The sequence below is a fragment of the Oryza brachyantha genome, chromosome 9 (genome assembly GCF_000231095.2).
Source record: "Oryza brachyantha chromosome 9, ObraRS2, whole genome shotgun sequence".
Classification (NCBI taxonomy): Eukaryota; Viridiplantae; Streptophyta; class Magnoliopsida; order Poales; family Poaceae; genus Oryza; species Oryza brachyantha.
The window spans coordinates 13,747,397-13,761,646 of NC_023171.2; the positions used below are offsets into that span (position 1 = coordinate 13,747,397).

Consider the following 14,250-nt stretch of genomic DNA (forward strand, 5'->3'; position numbering starts at 1 on the left):
CTATAGAAATTATTTTTCACAGTAGAGGTGTCTTCGTGTAATAATTATTTTTTTTCTCTAACTCTATATTCTTTCACCAATAGTGAACATGACACATGTCTCTAGAAACTAGTGGTTTTTTCTAATATCGAATTTATGTTTTCTTGATACATTGGGTAATGAGAAGACATGGTTTCTTCGAAACCATTTTTAAGTTTCTTCCTCTATTTCTTCATTAATTACGTTACCACGTCATCATTTTGTTTACGTGGCAAACCATTTAAGACCATTCTCATGGCCCTTTCAAAGTCCATTGAGGCCAAACCTTTCTTTCATCTAGATCCCGTGTGGAGTCCACCGACTATTTTTCTCTCATGCAGCAATTTGTACGGCACATTTGATCATACTCTCATGCAACAATTTAATAATCTATCAAATCTATGAAAGAGGCCACTAAGATATATCATTTCACTTCCCTTAACAAAATTAGAACGTTAATGTGTTGCATTTGAAAACTATGAAATGAAAAAGGTCACTGAGAACGACCTATCGAGGTTATAAACCACTATTAATATACCATTGCGACTGCCTTTAGGTGTTATGGAGCAGTGATACATTTCAACATATTCAATTTTAGTTCGTGTAAAAAATGTCAAAGCTTTTCTATATCCGATCAAATCCAGCAAAGCTGAGTTCTTTTTTGCAGATAGAAAGATCATCTAATTTTTTATAGCTATTTAAAAGTACAAACAATGTTTTTAATTACTATAAAGTTAAAAAAACTATTTTAGAAATGTGAATGGTAAACTTTTATTTGTTTTATAAAAACAACTGTTTAGATGTTTGAAAACCATGCTCGTAAAAATTGAGAAAAAAAATACGAAGATAAGCTGTAAAGAAGAAAAGGGCCAAGTATTCGGAATACAGGATAGCAGAGAACAACCGAGTCGTGTGCATACGCCAAACAACGGAAAAGCACGAAGAACACCACAACCCCTTGCAAATCAAACAAAAATTTGCAGGCCAAAATCTTTAAAAATTATCTTGATTTCTTCCACCGATCGAACGCCACCATTGATCGATAGCTTGCTATAGCTAACAACGCAAACTAAATTCTAGCTACCAACAATATTTATATGTGTCTTAATTAATCGCATGCAATAATATGTTTGGTCGTGCATCGATCAGCTGGTGGCGGCAAAGGTGCAACCATGGATGGATCGATCACCTTAGCTTCGTTAGTTTCCAGTTCCGCCTGTCCAGCGGCTCGCTGCTGCCGGCGGTGACGTCGTCCTGGTCAGTCGCCGTGATCTCACCGCTGCTGCCGGCCACGGTCGCCACCGGGACGATCTCCTTGGTGCGCCTCTCGCCGCCGCCGCCGGCGAACCTGAGCATCTCGACCACCGCTGCCATCGTCGGCCGGCTCTCGGCGTTGTTCTGCGTGCACAGCATGGCCGTCTCGACGATGGCGCGGAGCTGCACGGCGTCGAAGCGGCCGGCGAGGCGCGGGTCGGCGAGGCGGTCCCACTTGCGGCGCTCCGCCAGCGGCGCCGCCCACTGGACGATCTCGCGCTTGACGCCGCCCGGCAGCTTCTCGAGCGGGCGGCGCGCGCTGGCGAGCTCCAGCAGGAGGACGCCGAAGCTGTAGACGTCGCAGCTCTCGGAGACCTTCCCCCACATGGCGTACTCCGGCGCCAGGTAGCCGAGCGTCCCCTTCACCCGCGTCGTCAGGTGCGACACGCCATCCGGGATGAGCTTGGCGAACCCGAAGTCGGCGACCTTGGGTACGAACTCCGCGTCGAGCAGCACGTTGCTCGCCTTGATGTCCCGGTGGATGATGTGCGGGCTCGCCTCGTGGTGCAAGTACCTGCATGGATGTATACACGTTAATCCTCGCCGGCGATATATATGGCGCGCGAGCGGCCGGCCGACCGGCGGCGAGTGATCTGAACATGCACATATGGGATTGGGATCGGCTCACGCGAGGCCTTCGGCGGCGCCGACGGCGATGGCGACGCGGCGGGGCCATTCGAGGGGGACGTGGTTGTTCTGGGAGGAGGGCGCGCCGCGGTGAGGGTGCAGGTGGGTGAGGAGGCTGTGGTTGGGCATGTAGTCGTAGACGATGAGGCGCTCGTCGCCGCCGGCGTAGAAGCCGCGGAGGCTGAGCAGGTTCCGGTGGCGGACGCGGCCGAGGATCTCCACCTCCACTGCGAACTCCATCTCCGCCTTCGCCGTCATCGCCTTCAGCCGCTTCACAGCAATCTGATCAACAGCCATCAACATATACGCATCCAGTGATCGCACCGGCCGGCCGGCGCACGGCCGGCAACTGCGACGGCGAAAGGAATCAAGAAACGACGGCGCAGCGCAACGCACCTCGACGCCCTTGGAGGTGCGGCCCCAGTAGACGGTGCCGAAGCCGCCCTCGCCGAGCTTGTTGCTCTCGCTGAAGTTGCCGGTGGCTTGCAGGAGCTCCTTGAGCGTGTACGTCTCCCATGGGTACTCCATGCTCGGCCGGTTCTTGGACGCCCTCGCCGGATTTGTCCTACGAGCCAATCGATCGATGCTGTCAACAACAAGCTGAAGAATCGCGTGCATGGTTGCTAGTTGCTAGTGCGTACGTACCTCCGACGGCTGCTGGTGGCGGCCGGCGGCTCCGGCTCGGACTCGCCGGCGACGCAGCAGAAGCACCGGTGGAACATTTCTTCAGAACAAACCAATGATCCGATCCTGTGTGCCAAACAGCGGCAGTGACTCTGCAGTGGAATTGGAATTTGGATGCAGGTGCTTAGATAGGAGAAGAGAAAACCAATGCTGCACGAAGCTGGAGAAGAAATGCTACCTCCGGCTGCTTCTTCTTGAGGTTCTTGTCTGCTTCGCTCGCGTACAAAATTGTCCTCCTCGTGCTTGGCTCACATTGGAGATTTCACTCACTCCCTGATGCTAATGTGGTGTGTTGTCTCTAGAAGAGCCTTTTTATTAAGCACAAACTAAACAACTAATCGCTGGTGTGCTGGCCTGTACTGGACAATTGGGCATGGAACTGCATACAAAATGTGTTATTATATTCGATATACACAGATTGGAGACTGGAGATTTCAAAAGGGACAACATACGCGCATGGTCAAATTCTCGTTTGAAAACAGATAAAAAGGTCAGGCTGAATGCAATGTAGCTATCGAGTACGACTAAACAGGAAGTGGTGCGCGTTAAAGGCCTCTAGTCTAGTGGTTACAAGGCCTTAATAGCACCTAAGGACCTAAATTCCTGGGTTAACTCCTTGTTGGAACGAATATTTCAGGATTTTCTAACGGTTTTGCGCCGTCATAAGCCAGGGACCACAGACCAATTCATCATTCCAATAGGTTAGACATATTAATTATTTTGTTTGAGAATCTCGTCTTTTCGTTTCTGCTTATATTTACAAGCTAAAATTTAAATTTTTAACCTAAATTTTGGATTCTTTTCATCGTAATTTATTTTTGGCCTTTGTTTTCAGATGCTGAGAATATGTATATAAGCGTTTTATTTATAAGCCAAACGATGAGGCCGTGAATTTCTGTAAGGAAAAGAGATGCCTTCATTTTCCTCTATTGAAAGAGTGTTGTTAATTTGTCCATACTGGGGTATATCAGTTTACCTGACCACAAAATCACAGTGCTAACATAGAACCAGACCTGTGGAAACTTTTTTAACCCCAAGGAGGTCTCCACTCGTTTTGGTGCATATCACCTAAATAGTTATAAAATTATTTTTATTTTATTGATTTATATATGATAAAACACTATACATATATGCAAGATTACGTTTGATTTCTATATATTGCAACAAAAAAACAAATGACTCTAAATATGCATATAGCAATCACAGTTTAATCTGTTCCTTTTGTTACAAGTTATAAATGTCTAATTTTAACATCCATGTCTATGGGTTGAACTACGTACCAAATAAATTCCCAGAGGAACCTACAAGTTCCAATGGAATATGTTCAGAAGGATGATATTTAGGAAATTACTTCATTTTCATCAAAATGAGGCTGTTTATGAGGCCTCCAGCTTTTACAACATATAAGGTCAGCTTACATGGCACAATCCTAGCGACCAGGTCAGAGATAGACTTAAGCTCATTTTTTTGGAACGGGGCAGCAGTCCTGCAGTATGAGAGGATCAATTCAAACTGCATTCATAGATTCTGTGGTTTTATCAAATGGTTGAATTCGATTTTCCAATATAAAACATTTCAGCAAGTCGGCCATTTATTCATTTTCTAGACCATCAACTCATCAAGTGTAATGATCAAGTGCATGCAGGCTCAGTCAGTAAACAAAGGGAAAACGTACCTAATCAGCTTGTGAGGTATACCGCTTCCATTTGTTAATAGACGAAGATGTGACATCCATTGGTCAATTAACCTCATGGAAAGCCTGTGATAATTACGGACAACCAACAAATCGTTGAAGTTGACGATCTACAGAGAGAGGAACAGAGGTTCAGGTTTTCTTATGGTGTAAACCTGCATATGTATGTATGCACTTGTGCAGTCAGCTTGTCCGTCGTAATCTAATGCAGGCCTGCATGCTGCAGACAAAATGTGCACAAATAGCCTCCTCCTTAATCAAAGTTCTGGTCTCCGAAGAACAAATCAGGAAGAAAAACAACACAAGAAAAAGAGACAAAATGTGCACAGCACAGTGAAATATGAAACCTCGGTGTCGTTCGTTTCGAAAGAATCCATATAGTTTGTGTTATTTTTTCTGTCAATTGACCAAAAAATAATAATGGAAACCGTCAGGGTCTACGAACTGGTGGAGATCAAAGCTACTCGTAAGGTTTAAGGAATCATCGATAAATCAAACATGAGGAATCAAACTATGACCATCTGGTAATCAAATTGTCACCGATTTTTCTTGCGAGAAAATCTCTACGGCGGCGAGACACTTCAGTTCGGGTTATGGTGCTTCATGTGCGTGCACACGGTGGGAGATGTAGAGGAAACCCGTACCTGCAAGCGGCGTGGCGAGACGCCATCCAACAGCGACGGCTCACGCATTACTCCAAGTGGCGATCTGGACCGCGACACGAGCACGTCGGCGGTGAGGAGATGCGACCGCTCGACGTCGACCGGCACAGATCCGCCATCTGCCGGAGCAAATCACCATCATTATCACGTGAAACCTCTGATTTTTTTTTTCATTGATTCACAGGAGACCATGTAATGCCAGTTGCCAACATAACTCGTCACCCTGATAATTTCGATGGCAACACCCACCACAAACAGCTAAAACACACATTTAACAGGTTTCTCCTGACAATGTCAATGGCAAAACAGAACTGCACATCATCAATTGAACGAAAGAACTACTGTAAGCATCTATGACACATGTTCGTGAGAACATCCATCATTCTTTCTTCCTTTTTAAACCAGGGATCGACAGCTCCAGCTCTAGCTACTATACTTGATCGAAGCACATTCGCAGGGTGTGCAGGGGCGCTTCTGATCAGGCTGGGCGATCTTCTCCGTCAGCTTTACATCATAACTACTCAGCCAAGTTGCATCCACGGATGTAAGGGTGATCATACTTTATGTACCTGGTCCAATATGGTCTGTACTTGGTCATTGCTAACTCCAACCATGGCTTCATGTTACCATTGTAATGAACAACAGCAGCATTATCTATCTCTGAGCGGTCAATGCTTGGATTGTATCCCAACCCAAGGACATGCCACGACTTGTCAAGGGGATGCGTCAACTTGTAGAAGGTCAACAAACCAGGTGGAAGTGTCCCAAGCTTCCAAAGGACCCTGTCTTCGTTCTGTTGGAACAAAATTAGCAAGAACAATGTTAGACTAAATCATTTTGCATAACAGTTTCTTCTCTAAATCAACATGATCCAATAATGGAAGTAGTAATCTCACCATGTTTTGCCACCTGTGGTAGATCCCAGTAATGTCTTTCTTCTTCCACTCCTTCAGATCAAATATGTTCATTCCATAAGCCCAGCCACAAGCATTAGGATCAAAGTTCCGAGCGATATGTGGATTTGAAAAGTTAAGATACTTGTCAAAACGATGGAAACTCTCCCCACAGGTCTCCACTGCACCGTTAACCTTTCCATTAAGATCAACATCCCATAGACCTGTCAAATCTTTCTGCACGACAATGTCATCATCCAGGAAAAGTATCTTATCCAACTTTGGGTAGACCTGTGGGAGATAAAATCTCAAGTGGTTCAACATGGAGAGGTACTTGGGGTTACGATACTTTAGGTTTGAAGAACCTGCTGAGAGAGTGGTGGGGCGGTCAGCCTTGAAATAATACTCTTTCATGGCTGCAGACTCAAGTTGCCGTAAAACAGGACAGTACGATGAATTCAACCACTTAAATTCATCTACGTTCTCCACATGGATGGTGGCCTTCCCAGGTGGGTTCAGCAAAAACCACATGTTCATAGCTCCGAAGTTTAACTTATCAGTCACAAGATGGAAAACATGCTTCTCAGGCTCCTGAAAAGATTGTGCCATGCATAGCTGTTACAACAATTATCACACTTTGCATTTGATTAAATAGAAAGCCGTAGAAACTACCTTTGCATTCATGATGGTTGAGTTCACAACAACAGATGCTGCCAACACATTGTCTGAGAAAAGTGCATAGTGATAGAGCTCTGGATTTTCCAAGTTCTCGCTCCTTGGGAACTTCCGTTTTTCCAATGGGAGGAGATAGTAATCTATTGTCAAGCGCATAGACAAACAGTGGATGCTGTTTGGAATTGTCTTTGCAGCCAACTGGCTAAGAAATGTACTCTGCTTCTTCAAGCTCCTGACTTGTTCATCTGCTGACTGAAGCATAACTCTAAGTCTCTGAGTTACCGCCTTGCAGTCATACACATCCTCTCTAGCCTTGGATAGAAGTTGACCCATTACTCTGATTTTCTCAGGTGCACTGCAAAGTATATTATATGTGACAATGGAGAACAAGATAAGCTATTAGAAATGAAGTGGAAATAGACACAAAACCTATGATGAAGGTCAGAATCAGAAGTAGCCTCTCCAACAGCCCGCTGGCTTTCCTTGATCCGGGTAAGCAGTTCTTGGTAAAGATCATTCTTGTTCTTTGATTTAGCAAGCACAGAATAAACACGTGCCATAATAATCTGGTCTCTCATCAACCTAACTGTAGAATCTGAGTTCTCATTCTCATTCTCTTTTCTCCAAATGCTGTATTTCCCAAGGACAGCAGAATCTACAGCCTTTGATCGTTCAATAGCAGCATTCTCCAGCTTAACACGTGCTTCGTCATCTTTCCTTACCAAATCCATTGCCCTCTTTTCACGCCTTTTCTCCCTTAGTTTCTATTAAAAAGCAAACAGTACCAAGGGAAGTGCAAGGTCATGAGAAATGCAGAAAAGCATATCAATAGAAGTAATAATATATCAAAGGCACATGCTAGAAGACCATGCTTACCCTTCGGGCATTTTTTGCAGCTGCATCAACTTGGTGTTCATCTGCACCAAAACAGAATTTATTTTTTCTTGAGTAACCTAATCAGATTATAAAAAGCGCTTTTGAAAAAAAAATCATGGCTGTTTTTATACCAGTATCATCCTTTGGTGTTTTATCTGTAAGAGATAAATCATGTTCTGCAGAACTGTTTTCAGATTTAACTTTGTCATCAACATCCAAACTAGAATTTGTCAGTTCATTGATTAGATCATCAGTTTTCCAAGAGGGAGATGCACGTTTTCTGAAGAAATCAACACTCAAAGAACCTGCTTCTTGTTGACTAGCAGCTAAAGCATTGATTATCTGGAGATCAAAAAATGTGTGTAAGACTAAAAGGCACGGCAAGATTGAGTATACTTCTGAACATGAAGACACTTTCCTATGCAAATAACAGTAGAATGATTCAAGAGATCAGAATGTCCACCACAGAATTAAAGAGCGGACAGAGGACATAGCATACAAATCAACTCGGAACAACAGACGGTGACATGGTACAATGGGGAAAATGCAATCAGTTGCAAGGACAAAAAAGAGAGCATGGCACTGCAAAATTAGTAGCATAGCGAAGATGAGCATGTCACTATGTACCCTTGTACATTTCCATGAAGCCAAAAAAGTAAAGATAAGAAATTATATTATTAGGTTGCAAGACAATTCTGACCTCCTTGGACAAAATGGATTTCAGGTTGTTCGTTGGCAGTTGCTTTCGCCAATCGGTTTCCTACAATCATGCTTTTAGGTGAGATGGATCCTCAAAATTTAGGCTAGTAGAGAAGTTGACTACCTCCCAGAATGGATAAATACCTGATTACTTTCCCTATCCTTGGGATCTGCAGGTAAACAAAATACAGCATCACTTATCCATCTCAAATCAGTATAACAGTATTCAAATGCTATTAAACTGACAATGTTCCTGCTGTTCTTATCAAATGTAATTTTCTTGTTACAGGCTTTTGGCAATTGGCACTACAATTAGAGCCGCAATTTTGTGCGACCTGGCTTCTTAATAGCTACATCTTCCCCCACAACGTCACACATCGGAACTAGCAATAGCATAAGTGGCACTACGAGAGAGAAGAAAATGATTTCCAAAATCACTTGAACCACAACTTCAATTGACTGGTGTGAACTCATAATTACTTCAAAGTTCGATCAATTAATTTTTTGTTTACAGAACAGAGGGTTGTGATCCAGTTATCTAGCAATACAACTCAACAATTGCATCTAGCAATATTACCTAAACCACTAAATCTACTGGGATTCCATTCCCACAGTATTACTTAGACCAACGCTGGAAAAATCACCAAACTCACAACCTGAAAAAAAAATCCAACTCCACCTCACTCCCCACCTCCAAAAAACACCCCATCTATGTATGCTACAGTCACGACGGAGGATGCGATTAACAACCGACAGCGCGGGGCGCGTCAGTGGGGAAAGGGGGACGCAAACCGGACCTGAGGCGACGTGGACGTGGCCGCCATTGCGCGCGACGAAGAAGATCGACGGCGCGAGCACGAACAGGAACACGAGGACCACCAGCGGCGCCACCACGCCGGAGCCGGAGGCGCCGCCGCCACCGCGCCTCCCTCCTCCTCCTCCTCCCCCGGCCGTGGAGTACGGGAGCCGCTTCGCGGACGGCATCTCCAGCGAGGGGGAGAGGAGGATCCGGTTCACCTCCGCCGGGTCCGGACCTTGCCGGAGACGGCAGCTTGCGCGGCGCCGCGCTTGCTCCGGCGAGAGTGGGGTAGGGGGGAGTGGCGTGGGGGAAGGAAGCCTGGAAAGGAAAGGAAAGCACCCCGAAGGCCGAAGATGCAAGGCAACGGGTCCTGATCTCTTGGGCCCTATTTAGAAGGCCTTCCTTTCTACGGCCTCGTTAAGTGGGCCGAAAATTTTGGCCCATACAATGGTCTGTTCAGTTTCTAAAATTTTTTTCCAAAAACATCGACATCTAAATAAAACATTAAATATACATGAACATTAAAACTAATCACACAGTTATGGAGGAAATGGTGAAACGAATCTTTTGAGCCTAATTAATATATGATTAGTCATAAGTGCTACAATACCCAACATGTGCTAATGACAGATTAATTAGACTCAAAAGATACGTCTCACGGTTTTCAGACTATGTTTAATACTTCAAATATGTGACCATACGTGTTGATGTGACATCTCTCCTAAAAATTTTAGGAACTGAACAGGGCCAATGTTTTGGATGAACTTATTCCTTTTTTGGTGCACTTTTGTGGATAACCTGAAATCGATGCCCATATGGACTGTGATAAGAAGTTGAGCTCATCCTTGTTTTGTTTGGATGATGCATGAGACTAGTTGACTTCCCAAAATACAACCACATTTCCTTGTTCTTTTTAGGGGGGTTGAGGAGATGGATGAAACTAAATGAGATAGTTATGAACTTATGATTGATTGAGATGAACAAGTATGTGAAAAAGAGATAAGTATGTAGAGCAAGTAGTATAGTCTAAGAAAAAAATGATTTTAGGAAGTTGCATGGGGAGTAGTAAAAAGATCCACCTAAAATTATTCATGAGGATCAAACTTCACTGCTAATTGAGAAACACTTCTATAAGAGCCGACCAGATCTGTCTCGTTCACTCGATAAATGTTGGTCTACAACAAGCCAGTAAAACTTGAACTCACAGATGGCATAACTAGAAGCAATACATAAAGAGTCGTTTTAGCGGTAGCAAAGAAGCAAAAGTTATACGCATCATCAAGCTAGCAAATAGTAGTAGGAAAAGAAAACATCCACCCCACATCACGCACGGTTGCAGACAAAGTTGCAGATTCCAGCAATGACGCAATTACAACCGAAAAAATTATCTCTCGCACTGACCAATCCCATCCATCAACTCATGCGGTAATCGATCGTTCATCTGCAGAGAAAGGTTCCAGCGCCAGCTTCATCAGAATTAGGCCGGCACGCAATCCTGAAAGCTACCGTTAACGCATTTCTTCAGAGAAGCCGCTGCTCGACGGAGAGGGGTCGATCGGGGATGGCGGAAGTCATGTGTCACCGATGTTTAGGTGGTGGTCTCGAATTGAGCGACGTACCACGGTAGTAGAGGGTTCCAAGCGAAAGTTTAGCCCAATTCTTTGGGCCAACAGTGACTTCGCCTTCGGGCATAGTAACCCTCCTGAGAGCACTGTTGAGCTATTCCTCCTCTTCCGGCAATGAGCTCTGGGTGAAAACCTTGTCCAGGGTTTAGACGGATGACGACGGTGTCTTTGGGCGTCGCGACCCTCCTAAGGACGTCGTTTTAGAGTGTTCGTGTCGTAGTGGTGTCGTTAGCTCGGTGGTGATCGGTCTCACATAGCGATGGCCGGTTCGGCGTTTGGCTTCCCTCTCTGTGGGTTGTGTTTGAACAGTATGCACATGGTTCGGGCGTGTGCTCTGTACACATCCTTCCTCGACGACCAGTTGTCGGTGTAACCTTTTCTGGTAACTTTTCTTCCTATCTTAATATATTAAATGACCTCCTTCGGTCGTTTCAGAAAAAAGCCGCTGCTACTACTACTGAGTTACACACGCACACGTACACACGGAGTCGCAGCCGACACCTGCCATGTATTTCGTATTTACCCATACGTACCAAATGACCAACCGAACTTGCAACGACTTGTTCTGTTCGTCTTCCATACGTCTCCAGAGTCCAGGCGGATCGAGCGATCGATAGCCATCTTGACACATGTTTCTGATCGCGACATGAACCGGGCGATTAATTCGCCGGGTTTTCATGGGGCAAAAAAACAAAGGAGGTCTCACATGATTCGCCAAACTGAATGCGATCGCATAATCAAATCAATCGTTTCATTAATTCACACATATCAGTTACTAATTCGCTATACAAATCCACTCCTAGCTATCCTGATCAACACAGAGTGTATTCAGAAACGTCTGTCCCTGTTGTCTGTCTTCCTTCATCTAATTGCCATTTTGCAGTAAAATCTACTTTACACCGTCCGTCGCTCCCAATTCTTCCCCAAGATGAGAGATGATGCCATGATTTGCAGCATGTTTGCTTGCTAGTGTTCTTCTATTTACAAGATCATCACCACTCAATTGCCCTAAGCTTACTATATATCAAGCATGTGCTAGCTATATAGTTGCAGAGCTGAGCTAGAAGCTACTACGAATAATTAAAGAATTGAACGCAGAGCTAGCTAGCAAGCAGCGTCTTTGGCGCCATTGCATGCGTGCAAGCGTCGCCTGTAGTGTGTACCTTGGGCAACCAAACGAATTCGCTAATCTACGAACCGTGTAGTGTAGCTAGCGGCAGCGCGTCGTCGTCGTCGGCGGCGGCGGCGCCGTCACTGCTGCGGCTGGCCGTCGGCGGCGGCGGCGACGTCGTGCTGGTGCGGCCAGGGGATGAGGCTGTAGGGCGGGAAGCAGCAGTCGCACTGCCCCGGGCACCGCCGCGGCCACTCGCCCACGGGCATGTGCGCCGCCTCCTCCTCGGCGGCGGCGGCGGCGTCGTGTTCATCGTCCTCGGCCGGCGCTTCGGCGTCACGGAGTGGGCCCCAGCACTCGACGCGGTTGAAGCGGGGGAGGTTGGAGTGGAAGTAGACCCACACCGTGGCCTCCTCCAGCTCCGGGTGCCGGCTGAACAGGTTGCCGTCGCCGTGGACGAACGCCTTCAGAACCTGGCCGGACGGACAGAAGCCGAGTCAACGGTCAATCGCAAAGAACGGGGCTAGCACGCATCAAGGAAGCGATCTAGGCTTGGATCAATTTCAGGAAGCTGTTCAAAAAAAAAAACGATTTTGATTCCGACATCTGAACTTCATGTTCCTGTCTTGGGACGTGTCAAGTGGACAATTAGGAACAGTCAATTAATTAATTAATTGATCCTAGGCTCGTAGGAGTAGTTATGTTCTTGGTGCAGCTCAAAAAAGTCTTGAGGATTAGCGTGCTTTAGCAGGCAAGAATTATTGGCTGCCATCAATTTTTCGGACAAAGAGTACGTCTTGATCATTGCAAAAACGAAAAGAGCAAAAGGAAAAAACAAAAGAAAAATTAAAGCTTGTGGTCCAAAGGTAAAAAGAAATTAAGAATCAGAGGAGGAATAATAATTTAGGAGACGATCGATCGAGCGACGAGGAAGCGGGACACGTCGTGGGGCGGCGTACCACGGGGAGCTCCTTGCGGAAGATGTAGTAGCGGAGGCCGGCGATGAGGTCGAGGAGGACGTGGCCGCCGGAGATGTGGCAGTGGACGTGCAGCGACATGCGGCCCTGCACCTTGCTCCACTCGGCCACCACCTCGTCGCGCTGCCACTTGTTGTACCACCCCTGCAGCTGCGCCCGGTTGATGGTGTGCGACACCGCCAGCGTGAGCCTCGCCGTCACGTCGCTGTGCGTCAGCGTGTACGTCCGCGGCAGCTTCCCGGGGTGCTTCTCCTCGTCCACCCCGAGGAACAGCACCTTCAGCTTCGACGCCTCGAAGATCGCCGGCCCGAACAGCCTCGCCCTCTGCACACACCCACGAACGCAGGCACGCATTCGTTAATTCGACCATCGATCCGGCGGCTCATCGGCAGCTAGGTAGTAAGAGGACGTACCGGGACGACGTATCGGCGGCGCCGCCGTGAGTCGTTGCGGCGGCCGGCGAGGACGACCACCGAGTCGGCGGCGTGCCACCGGCGCTGGGTGACGGGAGGAAGCAGGGACATGGTCGAAGTGGCGGCAGCAGCCATGTTTGCTCCCTCCAACTCCTCCTAGGCCCTAGCTATGCCAGCAGCAGTTAAATTAAGCCAACTACCAAGAGACGCTTCGAGGCTTTTTAAGCTTGGATCTCTGGAATACTGGAATTGGAAGCCGGAGATGCTGGAGCTAATGAATCCTCTCGATCGGCGGAAGCACGAGCCTTGCACGCCTCAACTGGGACACCAGCGGCGAAACTATCAAAAACTTTGGCCTTTTGGCTTGGCCTGGTCGCTTAATTCGTAGTAGATGGCTTCTCGGTCAGCTCAGGTTTGGTGATTATAAGCTAGTGAGAAGAAGAGTGTGGTGTTGGTACGTGTTGGCGCGTGCGGTGGAGTGAGGGGTCGGGAAACGTCGCGGTTGTGTGCGCGGCCCGGAAAGCTCTCGTGTCGTCGTGCGTCGCCGCCGCCTCTCGTCTCTCGCGGGGCTGCGGTGGTGGTGGTGGAAAACGCGGCCAAAAAACGGGAGAAATTGTGGCGTGCGCGCGTGGGAGTACCAGTGGAAGTGGGAACCGGAGTGCTCCGTAGAATAAACTGGATCGACGGTTGAATTTGAACCTTAAAACTGACCACCTTCACGGTTAAATTCTGCATAAAGACCCGATCGAGCAATCGAACCGGTAAAACGTTAACCAGAAAGTCAGGGGTGGTTTTTAAAAATAGAGTTGGTTTTAATTTATTCTGTAATAGTATATGATATTATGAATTTATTATGTTAATTATATTACTTTTTAATAGCCTGACCTTGTAATAATAGATTTGTGGGCTTATTTGTGTATATTTTCTCACATTTATGATCATTTTATATTAAAATAATATAAATCAAATGTAATATAATAAATAAAAATACCTGCTGTTAGACCCACGGCAAGAGTGGGCCAACCCCGGTCTGTTTTCTTAGCGCGGTGGGGAACGCATGGGGCTTGGCCGCCTCGCCGTGCTGCATCTGCATGCATCATGTATTCATGTGGCGTCTCTGCTATACAGGTGTGCTTGTGTGTCGTGATGCGTTACCTAGATTCAGAATCCACTCGGATTATATC

The 14,250-nt window shown here is 46.5% G+C and overlaps 3 protein-coding genes across 3 annotated transcripts; all 3 read right to left on the bottom strand.

Moving 5' to 3' along the window:
• Nucleotides 1-962: 962 nt before the first annotated feature.
• On the bottom strand, nucleotides 963-5,043 carry LOC102720906 (PTI1-like tyrosine-protein kinase At3g15890). The gene is made up of 7 exons (XM_040527523.1): nucleotides 4,981-5,043; nucleotides 4,319-4,446; nucleotides 2,822-3,022; nucleotides 2,605-2,735; nucleotides 2,356-2,524; nucleotides 1,961-2,241; nucleotides 963-1,846 (listed from the first exon to the last, which is right to left on the bottom strand). Exons 4-7 carry the CDS (start codon nucleotides 2,679-2,681, stop codon nucleotides 1,204-1,206), a joined length of 1,170 nt encoding a protein of 389 aa, XP_040383457.1. The 5' UTR covers nucleotides 2,682-2,735; nucleotides 2,822-3,022; nucleotides 4,319-4,446; nucleotides 4,981-5,043; the 3' UTR covers nucleotides 963-1,203.
• A 96-nt stretch (nucleotides 5,044-5,139) lies between these two features.
• Nucleotides 5,140-9,219, bottom strand: LOC102721192 (polygalacturonate 4-alpha-galacturonosyltransferase-like). Its single transcript, XM_006660819.3, has 9 exons — nucleotides 8,939-9,219; nucleotides 8,286-8,311; nucleotides 8,143-8,202; nucleotides 7,574-7,784; nucleotides 7,443-7,483; nucleotides 6,996-7,330; nucleotides 6,564-6,921; nucleotides 5,895-6,482; nucleotides 5,140-5,791 (listed from the first exon to the last, which is right to left on the bottom strand). The coding sequence occupies exons 1-9, from the start codon at nucleotides 9,123-9,125 to the stop codon at nucleotides 5,516-5,518; spliced, it is 2,082 nt and encodes a 693-aa protein (XP_006660882.1). The 5' UTR covers nucleotides 9,126-9,219; the 3' UTR covers nucleotides 5,140-5,515.
• Nucleotides 9,220-11,299: 2,080 nt separating this feature from the next.
• On the bottom strand, nucleotides 11,300-13,456 carry LOC102711183 (protein STAY-GREEN, chloroplastic). Its single transcript, XM_040527917.1, has 3 exons — nucleotides 13,067-13,456; nucleotides 12,636-12,977; nucleotides 11,300-12,149 (listed from the first exon to the last, which is right to left on the bottom strand). The coding sequence occupies exons 1-3, from the start codon at nucleotides 13,199-13,201 to the stop codon at nucleotides 11,817-11,819; spliced, it is 810 nt and encodes a 269-aa protein (XP_040383851.1). The 5' UTR covers nucleotides 13,202-13,456; the 3' UTR covers nucleotides 11,300-11,816.
• Between the last annotated feature and the right edge of the window lie 794 nt (nucleotides 13,457-14,250).